Genomic DNA, 26,203 nt, shown 5'->3' with positions numbered 1-26,203 from the left:
GAACCCCTGGGGATGTGGTTTATCTGGATTTTGCAATAGGACCATAGGGTGAGTACATGGATTGAAAACTGCCTACAATGGCGAGTTCAGAGGGTGGTGATAAATGGGGAATACTCTGAATGGTCAGGAGTGGGGTCCCACATGGTTCTGTGCTGGGACCAATCCTATTTAATTTGTTCATAAATGACCTGGAGGATGGGGTAAACAGTTCAATCTCTGTATTTATGGAAGATACTAAGCTAAGCAGGGATATAACTGCTCTGCATGATGTGGAAACATTGCAAGAAGATCTGAACAAATTATTGGGGTGGGCAACTACATGGCAAATGAGGTTTAATGTAGAAAAATGTAAAATAATGCATTTGGGTGGCAAAAATATGAATGAAATCTATACACTAGGGGGTAGAACCTCTGGGGGAATCTATGGTGGAAAAGGACCTGAGGGTCCTAGTAGATGATAGGCTCAGCAATGGCATGAAATGCCAATCTGCTGCTAAGAAAGCAAACAGAATATTGGCATGCATTCAAAAAAGGGATTAACTCCAGGGATAAAGCGATAATTCTTCCACTCTACAAGACTCTGATCCGGCCACACCTGGAGTATGCTGTGCAGTTCTGGGCACCAGTCCTCAGGAAGGATGTATTGGAAATGGAGTGAGTACAAAGAAGGGCATCTAAGATAATAAAGGGTCTGGAGGATATTAGTTATGAGGAAAGGTTGAGAGCACTGAACGTATTCTCTCTGGAGAAGAAAGAAGCCTGAGAGAGGATATGATTCTAATTTATAAATACCATACTGGTGACCCCACAATAGGGATAAAACTTTTTCGTGGAAGGGAGTTTAACCACTTCAGCCCCGGACCATTTTGCTGGTCAAAGACCAGACCACTTTTTGCGATTCGGCACTGTGTCGCTTTAACTGACAATTGCGCGGTCGTGCAACGTTCCTCCCAAACAAAATTGGCGTCCTTTTTTTCCCACAAATAGAGCTTTCTTTTGGTGAGATTTGATCACCTCTGCGGTTTTTATTTATTGCGCTATAAACAAAAATAGAGCGACAATTTTGAAAAAAAAACGCATTATTTTTTACTTTTTGTTAGAATAAATATCCCCCAAAAATATATATAAAAAAAAAATTTTCCCTCAGTTTAGGCCGATACGTATTCTTCTACATATTTTTGGTAAAAAATATCACAATAAGCGATTATTGATTGGTTTGCACAAAAGTTATAGCGTTTAGAAAATAGGGGATAGTTTTATGCCATTTTTATTAATAATTTTTTTTTACTAGTAATGGTGGCGATCAGCGATTTTTATTGTGACTGCGACATTATGGCGGACACATCGGACATTTTTGACACATTTTTGGGACCATTGTCATTTATACAGCAATCACTGCTATATAAATGCAGTGATTCCTGTGTAAATGACACTGGCAGTGAAGGGGTTAACCAGTGGGTGGCAGTGAAGGGGTTAACCAGTGGGTGGCAGTGTAGGGGTTAAGTGTTCCTAGGGGTGTGTTACTAACTGTGGGGGGCTGGGCTTTCATTTAGTGAACACTGATCTCTGCTCCAATCACATGGAGCAGAGATCAGCATCACTAGTTGCTAGGCAGAATGGGGAAATGCTGTTTACTACGGCATTTCTCCATTCAGCCGCCCCATGAGACAATCACGGTTATGCCCGCGGCGATCGAGTCCGCGGGACCCGCGACCGGACTCACGGGGGTCCCGACCGGCGCGCTAGCAGGGCGGCAATAAAGATTGGACGTACCTGTACGCCAATATGCCTGCCCGCGCCATTCTGCCAACGTACATCGGCGTGCGCCGGTCGGGAAGACACGTGACCACGCATTAAAATTAGAAGAAAAGAGGTTTAACCACTTAAGGACCGCCTCACGCCGATATATGTCGGCAGAATGGCACGGCTGGGCACAATCACTTACCTGTACGTGGCTCTTTAAGTGCCCAGCCATGGATCGGGAGCGAGCCACCAGCGGAGCGCTCCCGATCCGGTCCTGAGCTCTGTGACCGTGGCCGTGGGACCAGCGGACCCGATCGCCACTGGTGTCCCGCGATCGGTTCACAGAGCTGAAGAACAAGGAGAAGTCTGTGTAAACAAACCTCTCCCCGTGCTTCCTAGTGTGGCTGTCACCGATCGTCTGTTCCCTTTTATAGGGAAAGACGATCAGTGAGGTCACATGCCAGGCCACGCCCCCTACAATAAAAAAAACACATAACGTCACACATAACCTCTACACTGCCCCCTAGTGGTTAACTCCTTCACTGCCAGTGTCATTTACACAGGAATCAATACATTTAAATAGCACTGATTGCTGTATAAATGACAGTGGTCCCAAAAATGTGTCAAAAATGTCCGATGTGTCCACCATAATTTCGCAGTCACAATAAAAATCGCTGATCGCCACCATTCCTAGTAAAAAAAAAATATTAGTAAAAATGCTATAAAACTAGCCCCTATTTTGTAAACGCTATAACTTTTGCGCAAACCAATCAATAATCACTAATTGCAATTTTTTTACCAAAAATATGTAGAAGAATACGTATTGGCCTAAACTGAGAAAAAAAAAATGTTTTTTTGTATAATTTTTGGGGATATTTATTATAGCAAAAAGTAAAAAATATTGCATTTTTTTCATAATTATATCACTCTAGTTTTGTTTATAGCGCAAAAAATTAAAACCGCAAAGGTGATCAAATACCACCAAAAGAAAGCTCTATTTATGGGGAAAAAAGGGCGTAAATTTTGTTTGGGAGCCACGTCGCACGACCGCGCAATTGTCAGTTAAAGCAAAGCAGTGCTGAATCGCAAAAAGGGGCCTGGTCCTTTGGCTGCAAATTGGTCCGAGGCTTAAGTGGTTAACCTTAACCACTTAACCACTTAAGGACCGCCGTATTGCCATTGTACGTCATCACAATGGCACAGGCAGGCACAAGCACGTACATGTACGTGCCTGCCTTCCAGTGGGTGGGGGGTCCGATCGGACCCCCTCCTGCTGGATACGGCAGTCCGGTTCGCTCCAGGAGCGATCCGTGATGAGAGGATGGCCGTTGGTTTCTGGCCACCCCCTCTGTATCGCTCCTGGCCAATGACAAGCTTCCTCCCACTGTGTATTGTTTACACAGGAAGGAGGAAGTGATGTCATTCTCCTCGGGGCGGTCTTTTTGACCGGACTACGAGGAGAAGACACAAAGTAAGTGTGCACCAACACTACACTGACACATAGGTACACATAGGTACACAAACCCCCCCATTTTTCTGATCGCTGCATCAGTGTCGCTACTGTCGCTAGGTAGCTAGTTATTTTTTTAGGTTCACCGCCAGGTTTTTATAGCGCTAGGTACCCCGATATACTACCCAATAATGGTTTTAACCCCCTGATTGCCCCTAGTTAACCCTTTCACCCCCTTTTGCCAGTGTCACTAAGCGATCATTTTTCTGATCGCTGCATTAGTGTCGCTACTGTCGCTAGGTAGCTAGTTATTTTTTTAGGTTCACCGCCAGGTTTTTATAGCGCTAGGTACCCCGATATACTACCCAATAATGGTTTTAACCCCCTGATTGCCCCTAGTTAACCCTTTCACCCCCTTTTGCCAGTGTCACTAAGCGATCATTTTTCTGATCGCTGCATTAGTGTCGCTAGGTAGCTAGTTATTTTTTTAGGTTCACCGCCAGGTTTTTATAGCGCTAGGTACCCCGATATACTACCCAATAATGGTTTTAATCCCCTGATTGCCCCTAGTTAACCCTTTCACCCCCTTTTGCCAGTGTCACTAAGCGATCATTTTTCTGATCGCTGCATTAGTGTCGCTAGGTAGCTAGTTTTTTTTTTAGGTTCACCGCCAGGTTTTTATAGCGCTAGGTACCCCGATATACTACCCAATAATGGTTTTAACCCCCTGATTGCCCCTAGTTAACCCTTTCACCCCCTTTTGCCAGTGTCACTAAGCGATCATTTTTCTGATCGCTGCATTAGTGTCGCTAGGTAGCTAGTTTTTTTTTTAGGTTCACCGCCAGGTTTTTATAGCGTTAGGTACCCCCATATACTACCCAATAACGGTTTTAACCCCCTGATTGCCTCTAGTTAACCCTTACACCAGCGATCACAGTATAAGTGTCACTGGTGACGCTGGTTAGCCAGTTAGTTATTTAGGTTCCCCGTCAGGTTTTTATATAGCGCCAGGGACCCCCATATACTACCTAATAAAAATTTGAACCCCCTGATTGCCCCTAGTTAACCCTTTCACCACTGATCACCGTATAAGTGTTACGGGTGACTCTGGTTAGTTTGCTTTTTATAGCATCAGGGCACCCACCATTTATTACCCAATAAAGGTTTAACCCCCTGATCACCCGTCGGGTGATATCAATTAGGTTTTAGGGTCAGACTCTGCGTCACCCCAGGCAGCGCTAGGTTAGTGCCAGTACCGCTAACACCCACACGCAAAGCATAAACCTCCTGTAGTGGTATAGAATCTGAACAGATCAATATCTGATCTGATCAGATCTATACTAGCGTCCCCAGCAGTTCAGGGTTCCAAAAAAACGCATTGTTAGCGGGATCAGCCCAGATACCTGCTAGCACCTGCGTTTTGCCCCTCTGCCCAGCCCACCCAAGTGAAGTATCGATCGATCACTGTCACTTACAAAACACTAAACACATAACTGCAGCGATCGCAGAGTCAGGCCTGATCCCTGCGATCGCTAACAGTTTTTTTTGGTAGCATTTTATATTTAAATCCGGAAGGCAGTGCTTGGTTTTCGGGGTCCCGTACGTGGCTAGGCTCCCAAAAAGTCCCCCACATGTGGTATCCCCGTACTCGGGAGAAGCAGCAAAATTTATTTTGGGGTGTAATCTGACTTATGCCCATAGCATGTGTGAGCAATATATCATTTAGTGACAACTTTGTGCAAAAAAAAAAAAGTTTGTAATATTCCCGCAACTTGTGGCAAAATATAAAATATTCCATGGACTCAACATGCCTCTCAGTAAATAGCTTGGGGTGTCTACTTTCCAACATGGGGTCATTTTGGGGGGTTTTGTGCTATTTTGGCATTTTATGGCCTTCAAAACTGTGATAGGTAGTGAGGACTAAAATCAAAATTTTGCACCCTTAGAAATCTTAAAGGCAGTTATTGGTTTTCGGGGTGCCGTACGCGGATAGGCTCCCAAAAAGTCCCACATATGTGGTATCCAGTACTCAGGAGAAGCAGCAGAATATATTTTGGGGTGCGATTCCACATATAACTATGGTATGTGTGAGCAATATATCATATAGTGACAACTTTTTGTAAACTTTTTTTTTGTGTCATTATTCAATCACACTCAAGACAAAAAAAAAAATATTCAATGGGCTCAACATGCCCCTCAGCAATTTCCTTGGGGTGTCCACTTTCCAAAATGGGGGGGGGGTTTGTACTGCCCTGCCATTTAAGAACCTAAAGAAATGAGATAGGCAGTCATAAATTAAAAGCTGTGTAAATTCCAGAAAATGTACTCTAGTTTGTAGACGCTATAACTTTTGCGCAAACCAATAAATATATGCTTATTGACATTTTTTTACTAAAGACATGTGGCTGAATACATTTTGGCCTAAATGTATGACTAAAATTTAGTTTATTCGATTTTTCTTATAACAAAAAGTAGAAAATATATATATATTTTCCAAAATTTTCAGTCTTTTTCCTTTTATATCGTAAAAAATAAAAATCGCAGAGGCAATCAAATACCATCAAAAGAAAGCTCTATTTGTGAGAAGAAAAGGATGCAAATTTTGTTTGGGTACAACATTGCATGACTGCGCAATTACCAGTTAAAGCAGTGCAGTGCAAAATTGTAAAAAGACCTCTGGTCCTTAGGCTGACAATTGGTCCGGGGCTTAAGTGGTTAAAACAGTATCCTGGTTCACTATTAAACTGAAGTATTTTTTTTTGCAATAAAGGAGTTAATTAGCTAGTAATGCCAGGAAAAGGGTGTCCTTAAAAATCTGAGCAGTCTCTATCCATCATGGTTTAGACCTTAAAGACTGTGATTTTAAGCAGCTGGTAACAGTATCACTGGAAGGGCTTTATACTGCTAATTAACAGCATGAGGCTGTGGAACATGACTGTTGACTGGCTGTGACCTTTAAATTCTTGGTTGTTCTGTGACTCATTGGATCATGGCCTATTTACTCATCTCAAACTTCCAGTAAATATTACAATTCAGTTTTTGGTTTGTTTTTTTCCCCCTAGATAATAATTAGCACTTGAATACAGCTGATATGATGCAACAATGTTTGGTTAACTCTTCTTATTCTCTTTTTAAATAAGCCATGAAATCAAACTCGTCATCAACTAATGAGTAACAGTAACCTTTGCAGTACATATTTCTCCTGTTTATAGTAATAAAATGGAGATAGAAACCCCAGAAACTATCCTTTTATTTTGTTTGCAAAAAGGGTTGATGTTTTCCTTTTGCATTGTGATTGTTATTTAAGTAATATAGATTTTAATAGTGCATTCTGGCAACGGCCATGGAGAGCAGACGTGCTGTCTGAAAGCTCTGCGATCCCGAGATGCTAAGCAGAGTGTAGTGGCAAATAGCAGCCTCTGCTGATCAAAAGCATGACCACGTGCCGCAGAGCAGCCTCGCAACCAGCCAGCAACAAGAAGAGCACAGGGAGAGGAGTACGAACTTACCTCTTACACACGCGGCAGATGCTGAGCAAATAGAGAAGATGGCATCGGACTGCGAGGAAGGAAAGGCGAAGGGAAGTGCAATAAAATCAAGCAGACGTCCACTGGAAGCTGGGTGCGATGCTGCAGCAACAAGAGACGATGGTGTGCGTGATCATGGATCACCGGCGGTCAGACGTAGGTTTCGAGGACCACAGGGTTCAGGCCACGGCTCTCCAATAATGGAGAGGGGAACCTCCATAGCCAGCGAGAGGATCATGACTGTGGTGATGGAACAGGATCCAATGACAGCAAATGGAGCTATCCAGGTGTCTGGACAAGCTGGAAAGAGAGCCTCAGCACAGAACAACGGTGCATTAATAGAAACCGACTGCAGCCCCACACTTAAAGAGGGATCCAAATGTTCCGATCAGGAGAGCCGGTCTACATTAAAGGTGCAGTATCCAAGTATAGATGTACTTGATATGAATAAGGATAGACCTGTAGCCCAAACAGAATTAGATAACGAGGAACTGGATTGGGATATAAGAAAACACATAAAAGCCCTCCCCACAAAAAGTGACATTCAACAATATCTGCAGTGGAGCTTTCGTGCAAGAAAGCAGTATAGGGACTCAAAGAAGATATGGTGGCATTGGGGCAGAGGGTGGAGACAATAGAAAACAGTCAAGATGATATTAGACAAGCAATGGTAGAAGTTCAAGATACAATTAAAAATCAGGAGGTGGTTATGAACTCTCTTTTGGACCGATTAGATGACTATGAGAATAGAGACCGAAGACAAAACATTTGTATACGGGGGCTACCTGAAACAATTGGGACCTCTGACCTACTTCAAAGTACACAAAGTCTATTTTGACAGATTATGGGAGACTTAGTACGGGAGGAAATTGAAATAGGGTACATTGCACCTTAATGTCATCACCTCCACAGAAAGACCAAGAGATATTATTTGCAAGTTACATAAATATGCTGTGAAAGAGGCCATTATGAAGGCGGCGCATAGTAAATCTACGATTGACTTTGGGGGGGGGGTGTCAGATTTCCCTGTTAATGGATTTGTCAAGGCATACCCATATGCAACGGAGAGTGGTTCGACCTCTTTTAGAGGCACTATGTGTAATAAATGTTAACTATCGTTGGGGATTTCCATTTTGTTTCATGGCTTCTCGTAATGGTAAGAAGGTGGTACTACGGACTAAAGATGATTTAAAATATTTGTGGAAACATTGAAGTAACCAATGATTGATTTCCCAGATTGGAGACTGAACAGCTTAATGGCACATATACAGGCCCCAGAAAGCTGGCAGCAGGTTCCAAGAAGAGATAGACACAGTAATAAAAATAAAAAAAAGGGAAAAGGGTAAAACCTGCCTCTTTAGAGTTTAGATAAAAGAGAGTGGTGGTGTTAAGTAGAGATGCATATCCAGCTACAAGAAATTAATTATTGTTTGACTTTTTATTATCATCTCCCGAGGGAGTAAAAAAATGCTCAATTTAGGAGTTTAGTTGATTTTTTTGTTTTTTCAAATAGTCTGGTGCCAGTATAAGGGGATTTATATTCTGCAAGATTGCAGAAGGCTCAGCGTATGGGCGATTGCCCCTTCACGGACTCTGTCAACCCTTACATTTTGGTATTGTTGTGTGTTTTGTTTTGTTTTTTTGTTTTAGTTTTTTTTTGCATTTGGGTGGGAGATGGTGGCCCGAGTATGATACGGGGATAATTTTTTTTTCTTCTCCTGGATTTATGGAAGGGAGGAGTATTAAGTATAAGAGAAAATATATAAAATATATACCTACATGTAAATATGAGTGATACACTAAAAATTGTGTTGTATAATGTGAGAGGTTTGAGTTCACCATATAAAAGGGGTAGTTTATGGCAGGAACTGCATCGTCTGGCAGCAGAGGTTATATTTCTGCAGGAGACGCACTTTGTGGCAGGGTTGATCCCTCATTTGCCTTTGGAGCTTTATGATCAGTGGTTTCATGCACCATACCCTATTTCAAGGGCAAGGGGGGTATCGATTGCTTTTCGAAGATCGTGCCCCCTGACCTTTATGTCTGTACAGGTTGACCCAGAAGGTCGTTATTTGTTCATCAAGGTGAGGTTGCAGGGCCATTGTTATACTTTTTCTTCCATTTATGCTCCCAATGCAAATACAGTGAAATTCCTCTCTAAGACACTGGAGATGTTGGAAAAGTATAGAGAGGGCTTCCTGGTAGTGGGGTTTGGGGGATTTTAATTTAGTCCTGGATTAAAAGTTGGACACATCTTCAGGTAAAACTTCAATTTCCTTCAGGGCGTTAAAACATATCAAACGATGCTTACTCTCATTGCATCTAGTGGATAGCTGGAGGGTATTACATAATAGGAAGAAAGATTACAGCTACTTTTCAAAAGTACATAACTCATATTCTTGTATTGACTTTTTTTGGGTTGATCAATTTTATTTGAGTAATGTTGGCTCGGCTACTATTGAGTCTATTACTATTTCATTCCCCTATAACAATGATGATCCACCCAAGTACAGCGGGACATAGAGAGTTAATATGGTGAATGAACGAAGCCTTGTTGGATAATAAAGAAGATTTTAGAGCTCTTATTACAATCACTAGCAACATATTTTAGGGAAAATTATACTGGAGATGTGTCTAATCAATTAGTTTGGGAAGTAAAAGCGGCCATAAAGCAGTGATTAGAGGTGAATTAATTGCACATGGTTCCACTATTAAATAGGAGAAACAGAAAGAGATTGAAGACCTATTAGCTAGGATTCATAAACTTGAAGTCAAACATAAGATTCACGTCAATCTTGTAGATGCCCAAGAATTGGAGACCCTGCAAGTGAAGCTGTTAAAGTGTCTGGATCAAAAGACCAAGCAAAGGTATAGATATTTTGCCCATCGTTTTTATGAGCAGGGAAATGTGGTCGGTTGTTGACAAGGCAATTAAAAAAACAACAAGAATCACGCCACGTTTATTCCCTGTTGGTAAATAAAAAACAAGTAGTAGATACTCAGTTAATAGCGGAGGAATTCCACCGTTTTTATACATCTTTATGTAATATTTCCTCTTCATCTTGGAACGCTATGGGCGGAGAACAGGTAAAGGCAATATGGGCATACCTTAAGGAGGCAGCAATGGCTGCGTTGACATCAGAGGCCTTAGAAGAAATGGAACGTCCAATTACCACAGAGGAACTGTGTAAAGTGATAGCTACATTACCATTAGGAAAGAGCCCTGGGCCGAATGGCTTTACGAATGTATACTATAAAAAATTCCTTTCAACTTTGATACATCCCCTTTGTAACTATCTTAATTCTATTACTGCCTTAAACTTGCTGCCCTCAGAAGCTGTACTGTTGTGGTCCTTCCGAAATCTGGGAGGGATCCACAACATTGTGCCAATTCTAGGCACATATCCCTTCTTAATTCATATATAAAAAAAGTTTCTAAAATATTGGCCCTTAGACTGCAGGATCATGTGCTGAATTTTTTCCATTTGGATCAGACTGGCTTAATGAAGAACCAAAAAGCTAGAGACAACACAATCCAGGCTCTTCATATTCTTCATTGGGCGCAAAAGGGACCTGAACAAACTCCACGAGCGGTAATAACGATGGATGCTGAGAATGCATTCGCTAGGGTAAATTGGGCATTTATGAACGAGGTGTTGAAGGGGATAGGATTAAGGGACAGGATGATGGGCACTATATACTGGCCCTAGAGCAAGAGTAAAGGTGAATGGTACACTTTCAGACTACTTTGGCATAGGCAATGGGACTAGGCAGGGTTTTTCCCCTGTCCCATTGCTGTTTGCCTTGGTACTGGAGCCCTTCCTCCGCATGGTCAGGGCAAGGGAGGAAATTGCACTGATTTTTATTGGGTCAGTGGAACATAAGGTGTCAGCTTACGCAGACAATTTATTATTTTATCTCTCTAACCCTTGGGCGTCCTTAGCTGCTTTGATGTCTGAGGTTGACAGATTTGGGCTTATGTCTGACTTCAAGATAAATTTTGAGAAATCTGTGCTCTTGCCAATTCATGTGCCCTCCAGATGTGGCAAACATCCCTGCAGTATTCCTTCCCTTTTATTTGGCATCTAGACTATTTAGTATACTTGGGAGTCTATATTACCCCAGATCCAAAGCTTTTATACGATCTTAACTATAATCCTTTGTTGGTGGGAATAATGAAGGAATTGCAGGGATGGAAGGGATATTAAATTACATGGTTTTGGAGGGTAAACACTTTTAAAATGATAATACTACCTAGGTTGATATATGCCCTATATACAATACCGATTGCAATCCCACAAAAAGCTTCTTTAAATGCATGCGCAGGGCCTTCCAGATCTTTGTATGGGAGGATAAACCTCCCAGACTAGCTTATGATATACTGCACAGATCTAAGTGGGAGGGGTCGAGCTTCCTGATATTTCTCTATATTATAAGGCCATGTCTCTAGTACATATCCTAAATTGGTGTCACGATACAACAAATAAAATATGGGTCTCTCTGGAGAAAACAATGGCAGGCAGGAATTTGGCAGGGGCACCCTGGATTCCGAAAAGGTCAAGGGGTATTTCAGAATAGACATCTCCCTTAATGTTGACATCTTTGGCGATATGGGATAGAATGAATATAACGGGTAAATTGGCCTCGCAAATATCTCTCTTGCCCACAATGGGAGGATATTCCTGGTTCCTCCCAGGGGAAGAACTTAGCACATGGGGAATATGGGGCACGGATTGGAACACGACTTGTGCGAAATTTACCCCTAAGGGTAAAGTATCCCCCCTCTTGGAGTTGACATCTTCTCTTGGGAGTATACCCCTAACTTCATGGAGACATCGTCAAATAACAGACTTCTTTGATAAATTGAGACCTAGAGTAAGATCTTCAAGCTCATTAACTACATTCGAAATGTTATGTGCTCATACATCAGAAACTGGATAATCACTAGCTCAAATGTATAAATTGGTTCTTAGTGTTATGTTTTGATTCTGTCTATCTAGGTTACTTTGTGGTTTAAGCAAGGAAGCTGAGACTTCTGCAGTGTGTAAATGTGCTTTTACTATACAAAGATGCTGTACATACAAAACTATTACAATCTTAGGAATACAATACAAGACTGACAGATATCTATAACAAGCAAAATGCCTAGAAAATGAACAGCCTATGGTCTATAACAGTACAAATACACTTACAATTTACTTAACTTCTGTTACTGTATGTTCGTGATCTCCATTGGCAATGATTCTCCTTGATACCAGGTACATTCCGCCCTATATTTTTTTTCTTTCAGACTCCATACAGAAAATCCCGTCATTACTAAGAAAACTCATTCTAAACATTAATTTTCCTTGAATGCAACACCTCCCATATTTCTGTCATTTAGGTTTCAGTCTTTAACTAAATAATTTCATTAGAAAGTCCATTCTAAAGTTCTTTAGAAACAAGTCCAGGTTTGTAATATATCAAAGGCCTTGCTCTTGCGATCTTCCGTCATTCTTTCTATCATGTAACCACTTTTCTCTGGTCTTCCTATGGTTCCTTCTAATAATACATAAACAGTAGATCCAAGCCATTCAGCTACAATCTCTCCTCTAAATGGCTTCTTGCCTGGATATCTGACTAACACTTTGCCCCCTGCCTGTACCCACTTCTGACCCTCCCAAAGAACATCAATAGGGAGGAGAGGAAAAATAATGATATTTCCCAGAAGATCACTGTTGTTTATTTTGGAAGGTTTGATGTTATGTAGCCTCACGTTCCACTCTTGCTGAGAAGTATCCACTAACCAGTCAGAGTCCCAGCCACTGTCTTGAAGCTCATCTGCCAATGCAAATATAACTTCAAACCTTCCTGCCAGATTCCCTCTCATTCCTAGATAGGCTTCAGCTTTAGATATGTCACTCTTGGTTTCTATGTCATGGGAAGCAGTAACATGGTATCTGTTGTGCCTTTAAGGCAGTGCTGCGACGCTCCTACATATCCCACATTAAACATTATAGATTAACTGGGAGGGCCTTGCAGGCTGCTCTTGAGCTGCTCTTGAGCAATCCCTAGAGGAGGCAAGATCCAAGCAAATCCATCCAAAATAACCCGGGGGGAACTAACTGATGCCCATAAGGCATTGCAACTACACCTGGTTGATATGAATTACATCTGTCTGCAAAAATACATGAACATGGGGGAAAAGAACGGGAGACTGCTTGCTTTTCTTGTCCATACTGAATACCTAGATAGCTCGATACCTGCCATACAGTTAGCCGACGGATCTGTTACCTTATATCCTGTAACTATTAATCAGGAGTTTGCATCATACTATGAGAAACTTTATGACGACCTACTACCCCCTGTGGAGACCATTTTCGCAGTTTTTTTCTCCTCACTAAGCTTCCCCACACTTAGTAACTCTCACAAGAACCTTTTAGATCAAGATATAACAATAGAGAAGGTGGAGGAGGCTATTAGCTCTTTGTCACCCTCCAAGACCCCAGGCTTGGATGGTATTCCCTCTGCATGGTATCAAACATACACTGAAACGATCGCCCCTAGACTACTAGCCATGTTTCATGCATCATTAGAGCAGGCAATTCTCCCTGAATAAAAGAATGAAGCCTTAATTGTAGTTTTACCTAAACCTGGCAAGGACAAGCTTCTATGTGGGTCATACCGGCCAATTTCACTTTTAAATAATGATGCCAAAATTATGGCAAAAATACTGGTGAGGTGCCTACAGAAGGTAATACTATCTCTAATACCACCTGATCAGTCAGGATTGATGGCTGGAAGAAATACTTTTGATAATATCCAAAGAATATATCTACATATCCATAGAGCATCTAAAGATAAAAGTAGTGGACTGGTACTGTCATTAGATGTGTTGAAGGCTTTTGACACTGTCCGCTGGGCATTCCTATGGGAAACCATGTCAAGGATGGGTTTCTGCCCACATTATGTGAGATGGGTTCGTCTTCTGTATGCAAGCCCTAAAGATAGAGTTCGTACTAATAAAGATGTCTCCTCACCATTCTCACTAAAAAGAGGTACTAGGCAGGGGTGCCCCCTCTCCCCGCTTCTGTTCACTCTCGCCATTGAGCCTTTGGCTCTGGTGGAGTGGCAGGCGTCGGGAATAAGGGGCATCCGTTGTGATGCTTTGGAAGAGAAGATATCTCTATACGCAGATGATGCGCTTGTCTATCTTGATGGCAGTGAGAGCTCCTTTACTAATTTGATGCAGGTGGTGGAGGAGTTTGGGGAGGTGTCTGGACTGAGGGTCGGGTGGGACAAATCCTATTGGTCCTCCTCTAGCATATAATTACAATTACAGTAAATCAAACCTACAAACAACTCAATACTTTAAGTATTTGGGTATTCAGATCCATAATGATCTTTCAAAATATGAGGACCTAAATATTACCCCCACTATTAAACAGATGGTGGACAAATTACAAACATGGTCAACGCTCCCCCTGAACCTGATAGCTCGAATAAATATTTTTAAAATGATTTATCTGTGTTCATATGGAGTGATACCCAACCACGGATTGCAAAATCGTCCTTACAAGCATCCAATTTGAAGGGAGGTCTACCCAAATCTGCATGACTACTTTATTGCCTCCCAACTTACAAATGTTTATGATTGGCTACACTCAGATCCACAGACCCCTTCCACAGCTCTTCTAGCGACATTTTATAGTCCGTCTGTTTCTTTCCAAGATGAATTGCATAGGGCACTGAAATCTAGATGTTCTCGATGTTCCCCTGTAGATGTGGGTTTATTGGCCTGGAGAGAAGGGGAAAAAATGCTTACGACTGCGGTTCTGGGGAGGTCACCACAAACTCTATGAGTCTACTACAAGAGTTTGTAAACATTGTGTGATCGAATAAGAAGACGACAGGTTATATAAAATGTGAAAGAAAAAAAACTGTGGTAAAAGACATAAGCTAAGTGGTACGGTATATATGTGGGGTAGAGAAGAGATTTGTAACACAAGGAAATATTGGTGGGACATAGGTTGGTATGAATGGTGTGTGTATGTGTTTGAATGTGTGCTATTGTTTCGGTTGTACTTTTTTTTTTTTAACAGTAAAGGTTTTTGTATTTCGAAAAAAAGGAACAGGTATAAAAAGAGCATTGACAGAACAATTAAATACATTTCTTACAGGATGGCAATAGTTACAATGCTATATTAAATACAAGCTTAGGCAGTTTAGGCAGGAGATTCACACCGTTATATTCAAGTATATATTGCAGTAGGCAGGAGGTGTACAGAGGATATAGCAAGTTATCCATCTCCTAGGGCATTCTCAGCCCTCCTGTCCTGGGGGGGGTGGGAAAGAGGGGAAGCAGGGGGGGGCGTGGTTGGGGGAGGGGAGGATGAATGGGGGGTAAGAGGGGGGAGGGAGAGGGAAGAGGGTCAGGAACAAAAGGGGAGTTAGGACCAGTTATTGTTATTTCCTAGACATTCTAGTTAAGCACTATACAGTTGCATTTTTGTCGCCACAGGCATCTACCCAGGTCGACCAAATTTTGTTGAATTCGGTTGGACAATTCCTGCTTTCATACGTAATTTTGTAAAGTGGTAGCACTCTGTTAATTGTAGTTTCCCAGGAGGTTCTAGTCGGAATCTCCTCTCACCTCCATCTCAAAAGAATCTCTCTCCTGGTATAGAATAGTATAAAGGTTATACACAGTTTGGTGTACCTGTCCCCCTCTACGTCCCCCAGGTAACTAAGCAGGAAGAGAAGGGTGTCAAGTGATATATCAACTCCACAGATCCTTGCCAAGACCCCCGCTACCTCCCGCCAGTAAGGACGGATCTTAGGCAGGTCCAGACCATATGGAGGAAGGAACCCCATTCCTGTTTGCATCTCGTGCACATTGGGCTTAGGGAGGTGTAGATGTCGGCAAGTCTCTGCGGAGTGTAGTATGCTCTGTGTAGGAAATTCAGTTGTATGAAGCGGTCTCTGGACGCAATCATAGAATGGATGTATGAGGAGACCAGGTCTTCCCAGGTCTCTTCGTTGAGGTCTGGGATGTCTACCTTCCATTTGGCAAGCAGGGCCTTGGTGTTAGTGTCATGAGTGTCTGCCAACCCTCTCCTCCAATCCCCACACTGGCTCCCAATCACCCAGTGAATTAAATTCAAAATACTAACCACAACATACAAAGCCATTCACAACTCTGCCCCGAGCTACATCACCAATCTTGTCTACAAATATCACCCAAATCGTCCCCTCCGTTCTTCTCAAGACCTCTTACTCTCAAGCTCTCTCGTCTCCTCCTCCCATGCTCGTCTCCAGGATTTCTCCAGAGCCTCACCAATCCTTTGGAACTCGCTACGTCCACTGGTCCGGCTATCCCCTACTCTTGCTACCTTCAGGCGATCCCTGAAAACTCATCTATTCAGGGAAGCCTATCACGTCTCCAACTAATCTCCTACCACTTCCATCAGCTCATTCCCGACAGTTATAACCTTTTGTACCACCTGCTCCACACTATTAGATTGTAAGCTCTTCCTCTTGTATTTTATTGTATTTTAACTGTATTGTCTCCTTTTTATATTGTAAAGCGCTGCATAAATTGCTGGCGCTATATAAATCCTGAATAATAATAATAATAATAATAATAATAATAATAAGCTACTGTGAGGTAGAGGTAAAGGGAGGAGAGGGGCTTTCCCATGACCCCTGAGATAAGAAGTCTTTCTATCGAGTCTGATTCGAGGGTGATCGTCTCTGGGAATTGTGAACTGAGGGCGTGTTTAAGTTGCCAGTACCTAAACAGGAAGGATTGGGGTAATCAGTAAGTCTGTTTTAGATCCTGAAACATCGCAATCTTCCCGTTCGTCATAACATGTTTAAGATTCACAATGCCATGTTTGGCCCAAGCTGCTGGATCAGGGACCGAGTTTAGATGGGGGAGGAGTGGGTGGGTTTCCCCGGAGTGGGGTGCGGGGGGAGAATGTATTAGGTTTGGCTCCAGAAGTCCTGGAATTTTGCCAGACTCGTATAGTGGTCCTGATAGGTTCGGTTACTCGCGGGTGCTCTTTGTAGCCCCTAAAAACCAGGTTGGACAGGGCTGCGTAGGACCCGAGGACTGCGGCTTCGAGGGTAACTGCGAAGTTCTGTTTGGGTTGGGAAAACCACCATCGGACTGTTACTAGAACAGCGGCCCAATAATACACAAGGAAATTCAGGAGAGATAAACCCCCACCAGATAGAGGAAGATAAAGAGAGCGTCGGGCCACCCGGGGAGGGCGACCCGCCCAAATAAAGGTGGTCACTACGCTGTCTAGTTTCCAGATAAAGGAGCGGGGGATAGGGGTAGGTGTCTGTCTAAAGAAATATAGGAACTTGGGAAGGTATATCATTTTAATTAAGTTCCCTCTACCTACAGGTGTGAGGGGAAGGTTACGCCAGGTGACAGTTTTTTGTCAGTTGCTCTAGTACCGGGAGAAGATTTCTGGGAAGGTACCCTCTCAGCGTGGGGCCCACCTTCACCCCCAAGTACGTAAAGGTCTCCACCCAGCATAATGTGTGTCGGTTTGGGGCACAGACGGATGGAGTGGGAACAAGACTGATTTGTCCCAGTTGATGCGGATTCCGGAGTATTGGGCAAGTGTTTCAAATTGTGTCAGGGCTGAGCTAAGTGAAGTGGAGTTATCCGCCAGATACAGGAGGGAGTCGTCTGCATATAATGATAATTTTTCTTCCAGGGGGCCTACCCTTATTCCCTTGATTCCAGGGTCCTTCCTAATATGGGCAGCCAAGGGTTCTAGGGCCAGGGCAAAAAGGGTTGGGGATAATGGGCATCCCTGGCAGGTCCCCCGCTCCAGGAAAAAGGGGTCCGACAGGGTTCCATTGGTGCATATGCGGGCTCTGGGGTGTGCATACAGAATTCACAGCCACGTCAGGAATTGAGGGCCAAAGCCAAATCTGGAGAGGACCGTCCATAGGTAGCCCCACTCAACTGAGTCGAAGGCCTTCTCGGCGTCGAGTAAGGCCACCACTCCGGGTCATCCGGATCTTCGTTTGTGATGTGGGTGTTTAACCGATGGAGGTTAATATCAGTACCACGGCCTGGCATTGTTTCCCTGGGGCAGGGGACCGATGAAGTCAAACTGCCAGATCTCTGCAGGCCTCTCACTCCTCTTAATCGACCCGATGGAGTACTTTTGCAAAGGCCATTGTCGCCTTTCAAACACTGCACAGTTCCCTATTACAGTCTTTATCATGTCCATGGATATAGGCAGTCCTCTCTGCTTGTGGGCCCAGTTGGCCAAGTTCATCAAGACAGGATCAATTGGCACAACTGCCTTCACTTTGGAGATTTCATCTGTCCTAGTGGTCAGTCCATTATCTCTCACCCATGCTGCTATTGGCAATGCAGTATGGATGGTGACTGTGTCCTTTCCTGTAATGGTCTCTACATGTTGAAGTGCTATGTAGGCCCCAAACAGGTACTGCTGTAGGGACGAGTATCTCTTCTGTACGCCTGTTAGTTGTTTGGACCAAAATCCAATGGGTATTGCTCTCAGTACTTTCTTTTCATTTGGCTGCCACAGACTCCAAGATATGGTACTATTCTGCTCCACTACATCTAGCTGAAATGGTACTCCTTGTCTCATGGGTCCTAATATCTGATGCTGCAAAATAGCTTATTTCGCAACCAGGAATGCAGTCTGCTGCTCTGAACCCCATGAGAACTCAGTCTTTTTTCTGGTGACATTATATATAGGCCTCAGAATCAGTCCAAGATGTGGGATGAACGGTTTCCAGAACCCCATAACTCCAATGAACTTCTGTGCCTCCTTTTTGGTAGTAGGGGGCGACAGCACCTGGATAGTTTGCGCAACTGTCTCTGGAATTTTCCTCTGTTGCCCAGTCCACATCATCCCTAGGAATTTCACCTCTGTGGTAGGTCCTTGGACTTTGTCTCTGTTGATAGCCCACCCTCTGTTCTCCAAGCGCTCTATCAGCAGGTGCAGTGCTTCAGTTACATCTTATTTTGTCCCAGAGATCATGATGTCATCAATGTAGTGAAACACAGCGACTTTCAAATTCAGGGTACTTAAATCTCAGGCAATCAGTCCATGATAAATTATTGGAGAATGAAGATAGCCTTGCAAAAGAACAGTGAAAGTGTACTGGCAGCCGTCCCACACCATAGCAAACTGGTCTTGACACTCTGGGTCTATCAAAATTGAAAAGAAAGCATTAGCCAGGTCTATCGCAGCATGATATTCTCCTGCCTCTTTAGCAATTTTCTCAACAATTGACATCATATCTGGTACAACTGACTTAAATGGAGGTGCCACTTTGTTAAGACCTCTGTAATCCATAGTCATTCTATATATCCCATCAGGCTTCTTTACTGGGAACACCGGAGACGAGAAAGGACTTACAGCACGTCCAAGGATCCCTACTCTCAACAGTTCTTGAATGGTCTCCCTAATTTCTTTGTGGCCTCCATGAAGTCTGTACTGCTTGAGACAGACTGGCTTCTCTGGTAGAGGAATGTTGACAGGGGTCCATTTCGCATGACCTCTGAACACAGCCTTCACCGCCCTTACCAGATACGCTTTATCAGGATATCCGAATTGGAATTTACCTCTTTCAATCTGAATTGACTGGCCTTGAAGTACATGCATCCCAAGAATAGGTAATTCTGATCCCAAAACATTTCTCATAAATCCTGATCCCTTGCCAATAGCCAATTTCATCCGTATCCTAACTGCTGGTGTAGTTTGCCCTCCCAAAGCCTCTACATAAATCAATTCTCCTTTGTGATGGGAAGGATTTCCTTGCAGAAGTGTAACTTCAGCTCCGCTATCAACTAAAGCCATTACATGTGAAGAAGAAGATGACTTCCCCCACTATACAGTGACAGGTGCATATGGGCGTCGGTCTCCTGCTGTCACTGCCCTCACTGCTATTGCAGGAGACTCACCTTCCCTTCCTAAAGGATAAGGAACCTCCCAATCCCCTTTTCTGATTCTCTCTAACTCCTCCCCAGGATAAAGGGATTTGGGTTCATGTTCAGTTTTGGGAATTGGTTTGAAGCTAACAGGAGGGGTCTGTTCTGTTTAGACATGTGCACTGACAAAAAATGTGTTCATTTTAGTTTTCATTTCATTCGTTCTTTTGCTTTTTTCGTAAATTCGGAAAATCAAAAATTGGGAAATTTGAAAATTCGTAATTCGGAAATTTCGGGAATTTTACATTTCGTTTTTTCGGATTTCCGAATTTCGAATTTTTGGATTTCCGAATTTTAGAATTTCCGAAATTCAAATATTCGGATTTCCGAATTTCGAATTTTCAGATTTCTGAAATTCAGAATTTTCAAATTTCCAAATTTCGAATTTTCGGATTTCCGAATTTCAAATTTTCGGATTTTCGAATTTCCAAATTTTGGATTTTTCGGAATTACAGATTTTCAGAGTACAAATTTATCCGAAGTTACAAATTATCTGAAATAACAAATGCCACATCTAAATAAATGGAATGGAACAAATTAATAAAAAATAATTCATAATAAATAATTAATAATGATAACAAGGTTTTATTATTATTATTATTAGATCGTTACGTTCCATTTGGTTAGATGTGGCATTCGTTATTTCAGATAATTCGTAACTTCGGATAAATTCGTACTCCGCTCGTGTGTGGGCTTCAGCTGACTTTTTCAGCGGACAATCTGACGGACTTAGTCTTTCGGAATTTCCGTAATTTTGTCCGTCCAAACTTGGTTTTGTCCGTCCAAACTTGGTTTCAGCGGACAGTCCGCTCGTGTGTAGGCAAGTTGGACGGACTAAGTATGGCGCATGCTCAGAAAGGATTTACACGGCCGAAGGTTGCATTGCAGTGTATTGGACGTTTTTCTAGTCCCGTCGTACGTGCTGTACATGTCATCGCGCAAGTTTTCAGCGGACTGTCTGTTCATCGTGTGTGGTCAAGTCCGTTCATTCAAAAGTTGAACGGACTGTCTGTCGGATTGTCTGACGAACTTAGTTGGGCAGACAATCCGCCCGTGTGTACGCGGCCTTAGAAATACAATAAACAATGGACTGTTCAAACTGTCAATTGAATACAACAATGGTATCTACATACCCATTGCATGCAGCAGCATTTGTTTGAAAAATCTACTCAGGCCAAAACCTGCCAGTAATCTATGAGCAACCACTATTGTGTGATGGTTTGTCTGATATAAAAAATAAATCATATTTTAATAAATGCAACACAGTGGGCAATACACCTCATCTTTATATTTCATTAGAGAATGGGAGAGAGAGTTGCTGTGTAATTTTACTTTTCAAATTAAGAGATTGATTGGAGGGGCCCTCTTCTCCTCTTTCAGTTCTCAAATTCAGGAGATGTCGTATACATTTCTAACCAGGTGGTATCAGACTCCTCTACGTTTAGCACAGATATAATCGACAAGAGATGATAGATGCTGGAAATGTTGTGGATAACGGGGCTCGAACTTCCATATACGGTGGACGTGCCCCAAGATTAAACCATTTTGGGAATCTATTGCACCATGGATTAAACAACTGACAATTAGACCAATAGAGATTACTTATTTTCAACTTCTGTTTCATGGGATGCCGTCTTCTAAAAAGTTTTATTAAAAAAAAGCATTATACCTCATCTTCTGAACGCGGCAAAAGTACTAATACCAAGATTATGGAAGCAGGAGAGAGGCCCTACTTTAATGGAATGTAAAAAGGAAGTCATTGCAATAATGGAGGCAGAACGATGGGTATATACAATTAAGGACCAAAAAGATACATTTAAAGATATATGGGCAGGCTAGATGTATTGCTCAAGAGAAATATCAGCCGACTAAAGTTACTAGTGATTCCCCTAAATTAGTTAAAATATATAGGGCAATATATCTCCACCTAGATGTACTTGTTATTAGTTATTAGAATATTTTCCCCTCTTTTTCTCCCCCAACCAGTTGATGGAGCAGATATGGGGGGGGGGGTTAGTTGATGGGGTGGAAGAGATGAGAGAGGGAGGGGATAAGGGAGGGAGGGAATCCCTCCCTTTTCTTTTCTTCTTCTTTCCTTTTACAAAAGAGGTTGTTTAAATTAAGGTATATGCACTAAATAATATAGAGCACTTAAGTGCATTTTTTTTAAATTTCTATTGTAAATGTTTTTGAAGGTTTAGATTATGTTTAACACAAATGGATTGTAGTGAATTATTATAGCAGAAAACATATTGACGTAAACTGAGGAATTTCTATGGCACATTTAAGGAACTCTAGATGAATTGTGTTTATCCTTAAACATAACATGGGGGTATTTTTTTATTTATTTTTTTGTAAATATTTTTTTATATTGTAAATATTTTTGAAGATTAGACTGTGTTAGATACAAATGGACTATAGTGAATTTTCACGGCACATTTGAGGAATAGCGGATAAACAGCGTTTATTTTTTTAATTATCTCTCTCTGTGTCCACTCCACACCCTCACCTGTCGCTGCCGTTCTCCCTTTTCATACCCTTGTTTATCAAAGAGAGGTAGGATTTAATGTGGGGGGGGGGGTATTTTATTTTATTTTATTTTTTCATTTGGTTATTTATTTGATTTTTTTTTGTTAATTGTATCGGTAGAAAAAAAATGAGGCATTTATAAACATACAAATTTGGAAGATTTAGATGTAAGAAAAGGGAACATATGTTGAAATATGTAAATGTTCTCCCAATTGGAGATGTTTGTTGTTGTGCTTTGATTCAATAAAGATATTGAAAGAAAATAAATAGTTTAAAGTGTAAGGTTTAATTTTTTTTCAACTGAATTGTAGTGAATTGTAGCTTCTGATAGTGAATATGATTAACATCCCATGGTACACTTTTACCTTAACCTATTCAGTAATGTTGACATTTGATGACCATAGAACACTTAATATCCCACAGACACTTGTAGTGAACACATTATACTTATGTTCTAGAGATCTTGGAAGTACCAGGGGCCTGTTCTTCCTCGCCATGTCAGAACCATGGCATATGTCAAGAAGCTGAGGGGGCATACCTGTGTGAATGTCCTGCTGGATACACTGGTGTAAACTGCGAGAACCGTGAGTATCTATCTATCTTTCACATAATCATTTTTTCCAGGCTGCCCAATTGGTAGCTGGAAGAAAAAAATTGTTTACAGGGATCCTGTCAAGATAAGCATATAGGATGAAGCAAGAAACAAGCTCTAATTAACTTGTTTGGATGAAACATCCTTCCTTTACTACTTTGAGTATCTGACCTCAAATAAGTACTTGCATAACAGGTATCGTAGCACAATAAAAGAAATGATGAGTAATCCTCCTTTTTTGGAATATATGATATGAGATGTGATTACCTTCTGTTTGAGGAAGGATTTATTATGCTATGCACCGAGTGAGGGCTTTTTGTTCACTTTAGACCTTCTCACCATAACCTGTATGGTTACACAATCTTATGGGTCCCAAGCCCTACTTCATAGAAGACATGGTTTCTATATACAAACATCTGTATGCAGTTTGAAATAAATGGATCTATAATATTAGGCTAAGTTTGCATTATACGTCAGCAATTCTGAATGTGCATACGGCCAGTGGGGTGTAAAACAATGATTTGCATAGCTCTGGCCACTATCTTGAAATAAGAGATAATCCACCTATTTTTGGGAGAGGTGATGGAATAAGACACGCAAATAGATGATGTTTTAAGGGGGCTTTATAGTGCAACGTCCTTTCTCACCCTAACCTATTTAATTATACTGTTCCTTAGCAGGAGTCCTGACACTTCATTGGCTGCATGCGAGTTCTGGAACAGTGACTCATATAGTATTAAAGGAGTGATAAGGGTGACAACCCTGGACCCTGTACGTCAAAAAAATTAATCAGAAATTAAAACTCCCATATTGATAACTTCAATATTTCCATCTCATTCAGCTCTTTTCATCTTGCCATTAATGGAGTTCTGCTTCTATAAGATTAGCAGGGGTAATTACCACAAGTAGCAATCATCTCACAGATCTGTCTCCATTAAAAATGTTTGCACCATGGACAGTAGTGCACTAAACTCCTTGGTTCAAGAATGTTACATACATGGAATATATTACATGCAACCCATATTGAAAGGTCATGTGGTCGCCACCTAAATGTGGGCCGCAAGCATGTGATGGTGGTAGCACCATTATATGCATCACATATTGATGCATATATTATATATGATTTCACAAACAACATTGCCAAAAATCTGCTTCATAAGGAAGATTACTGTAGATCTACTCCACTAAGATTACAATACATCTGCTAATGACTAGGTAGATAAAGCAGTATCTTCAGATCATCAGTATTGGGTGTAACAAACAAAAAAAATATTTTTTTTTTGCCATTTAAAACGGATAACCTATTATTTGTTACTGAATAAAATTATTTCTGGTTTCTGAGGTGCACATGTACTCATAGTGTACACATATTGAGATGTATGTGAGTACTGGGAGTAAACTTTATTACGTCTGTCCAACCAATGTCTGATGTTTTCACAAAGCTTGGCAAAGATATGCTTTTGCAATGAGTATTACCACAGACTTGCTTAATAGAGGATGTTTTTGTATGGTTTAATTTTGATATTTCAGTGACTATCTAAATTAACAGGAATATAAGTTGGTTGATACTTTGCCCAGTATCCAATTTGCTGTCATTTATTGGCAAAATGGTGTTAAATTCATGAGACTGCTATAGTAAAACAGTTTCCTGTCAATTATCCTCTTTTGCAAATCTGCATGTCACTGCCAACAAGAGGATGAGTGTTCCCAATAGATGAAGAGTTGAATGAATGGGTATTTAATGTACTGGCGTCCAGCTAGCTATTCTGGAAGTTGATCCTGACTGGACTTTATACTGGGGTGAATGAGAAGAGCAGCAATAGACATAGGGATTTAAAGTCATTATCTCAGATAATAATCATCTTTGTCAGATCCGGAACTATAACACTGTTCACAGATTTTATTATTTAAAGTATCCATTGTCTAATGTACTGTCTGAAATCCTTGCCATACTGTTACTAGTTAAACATGTGCCTGCCATTGTAAGTCTGTGGTGACTCTTTAGTGATCTGCCTTTTCTCCTGAGTTTGTCCCAGATGTGTCCGATGGCTGTGCCTGCAGGAATGGGGGCCAGTGTGCGGACGGGAACAGTACCTGTCATTGCCTACCAGGATACTTTGGGCTGCTTTGTGAATATGGTAAGGTTAAAATAAATTATTATTACTAGCACAGCAGATCTATGTGTGAAAATGATATAGAAAATCTCAGCTCAAAAATTGTTCCTGGGCTAAGTGGTTAGCACTTCTGCCTAGCAGCACTAGGGTCGTTGGTTCAAATGCCAACTACGACACTACCTGCACAGAGTTTGCATGTTCTCCCTGTGCCTGCATGGGTTTCCTGCCACACTCCAAAGACATGCTGATAGGTTGTCTCCTGTCTAAATTGACCCTAGTATGTGTATGTATGAATCTAAGTTAAAGACCTTCAATTGTTAGCTCATTGAAGGCAGAGACTGATGTGAATATATAAAATATTTACAGTATCTCACAAAAGTGAGTACACCACTCACATTTTTGTAAGTAATTTATGATATCTTTTCATGTGACAACACTGAAGAAATTACACTTTGCTACAATGTAAAGTAGTGAGTGTACATCTTGTATAACAGTGTAAATTTGCTGTCCCCTCAAAATAACTCAACACACAGCCATTAACGTCTAAACCACTGGCAACAAAAGTGAGTACACCCCCAAGTGAAAATGTCCAAATTGGGCCCAATTAGCCATTTTGCCTCCCAGTGTCACGTGACTCGCTAGTGTTACAAGGTCTCACATGTAAATGGGGAGCAGGTGTGTTAAATTTGGTGTTATCGCTCCCACTCTCTCATACTGGTCATTGGAAGCTCAACATGACATTTCATGGCAAAGAACTCTCTGAGGATCTGAAAAAAAGATTTGTTGCTCTACATAAACATTGCCGCATAGGCCATGGGCGCTCAACCTGTGGCCCTCTAGCTGTTGCAGAACTACTAGTACCATAATGCCTCTGCAATTGAGAAACATGTTTGAAACGGTCAGCCTTGCAATGCCTCATGGGACTTGTAGTTCCACAAAAACTGGAAGGCCACAGGTTGAGCACCCATGGCTTAGGCTATAAGAAGATTGCCATGACCCTGAAACTGAGCTGCAGCACAATGGCCAAGACCATACAGCGGTTTAACAGGACAGGTTCCACTGAGAACAGGCCTTGCCATGTTGAGTGCACGTGCTCAGCGTCATATCCAGAGGTTGTCTTTGGATAATAGACATAGGAGTGCTGCCAGAATTGCTGCAGAGGTTGAAGGGGTGGGGGTCAGCCTGTCGGTGCTCAAACCATATGCTGCAAACTGTATCAAATTGGTCTGCATGGCTGTCATCCCAGAAGGAAGCCTCATCTAAAGATGATGCACA

At 41.8% G+C, this 26,203-nt stretch overlaps 1 protein-coding gene across 9 annotated transcripts in view; it reads left to right on the top strand.

Annotated features, from left to right (window-relative positions):
- Nucleotides 1-26,203, top strand: part of SNED1 (sushi, nidogen and EGF like domains 1) — a 287,199-nt gene that overhangs the window by 187,588 nt on the left and 73,408 nt on the right. For all 9 annotated transcript variants that reach the window (XM_077488457.1, XM_077488453.1, XM_077488455.1 and 6 more), the window contains 2 exons: nucleotides 22,681-22,806; nucleotides 24,851-24,952. In XM_077488457.1, coding sequence (XP_077344583.1) covers nucleotides 22,681-22,806; nucleotides 24,851-24,952 — 228 coding nt within the window. The remainder of the gene's footprint in view (nucleotides 1-22,680; nucleotides 22,807-24,850; nucleotides 24,953-26,203) is intronic.

Source organism: Lithobates pipiens, unplaced genomic scaffold (genome assembly GCF_037356315.1).
Source record: "Lithobates pipiens isolate NorthernLeopardFrog02 unplaced genomic scaffold, aLitPip1_a1.2 Scaffold_18, whole genome shotgun sequence".
NCBI classification, from domain to species: domain Eukaryota; kingdom Metazoa; phylum Chordata; class Amphibia; order Anura; family Ranidae; genus Lithobates; species Lithobates pipiens.
This window is presented reverse-complemented; position numbering and strand designations above follow the sequence as displayed.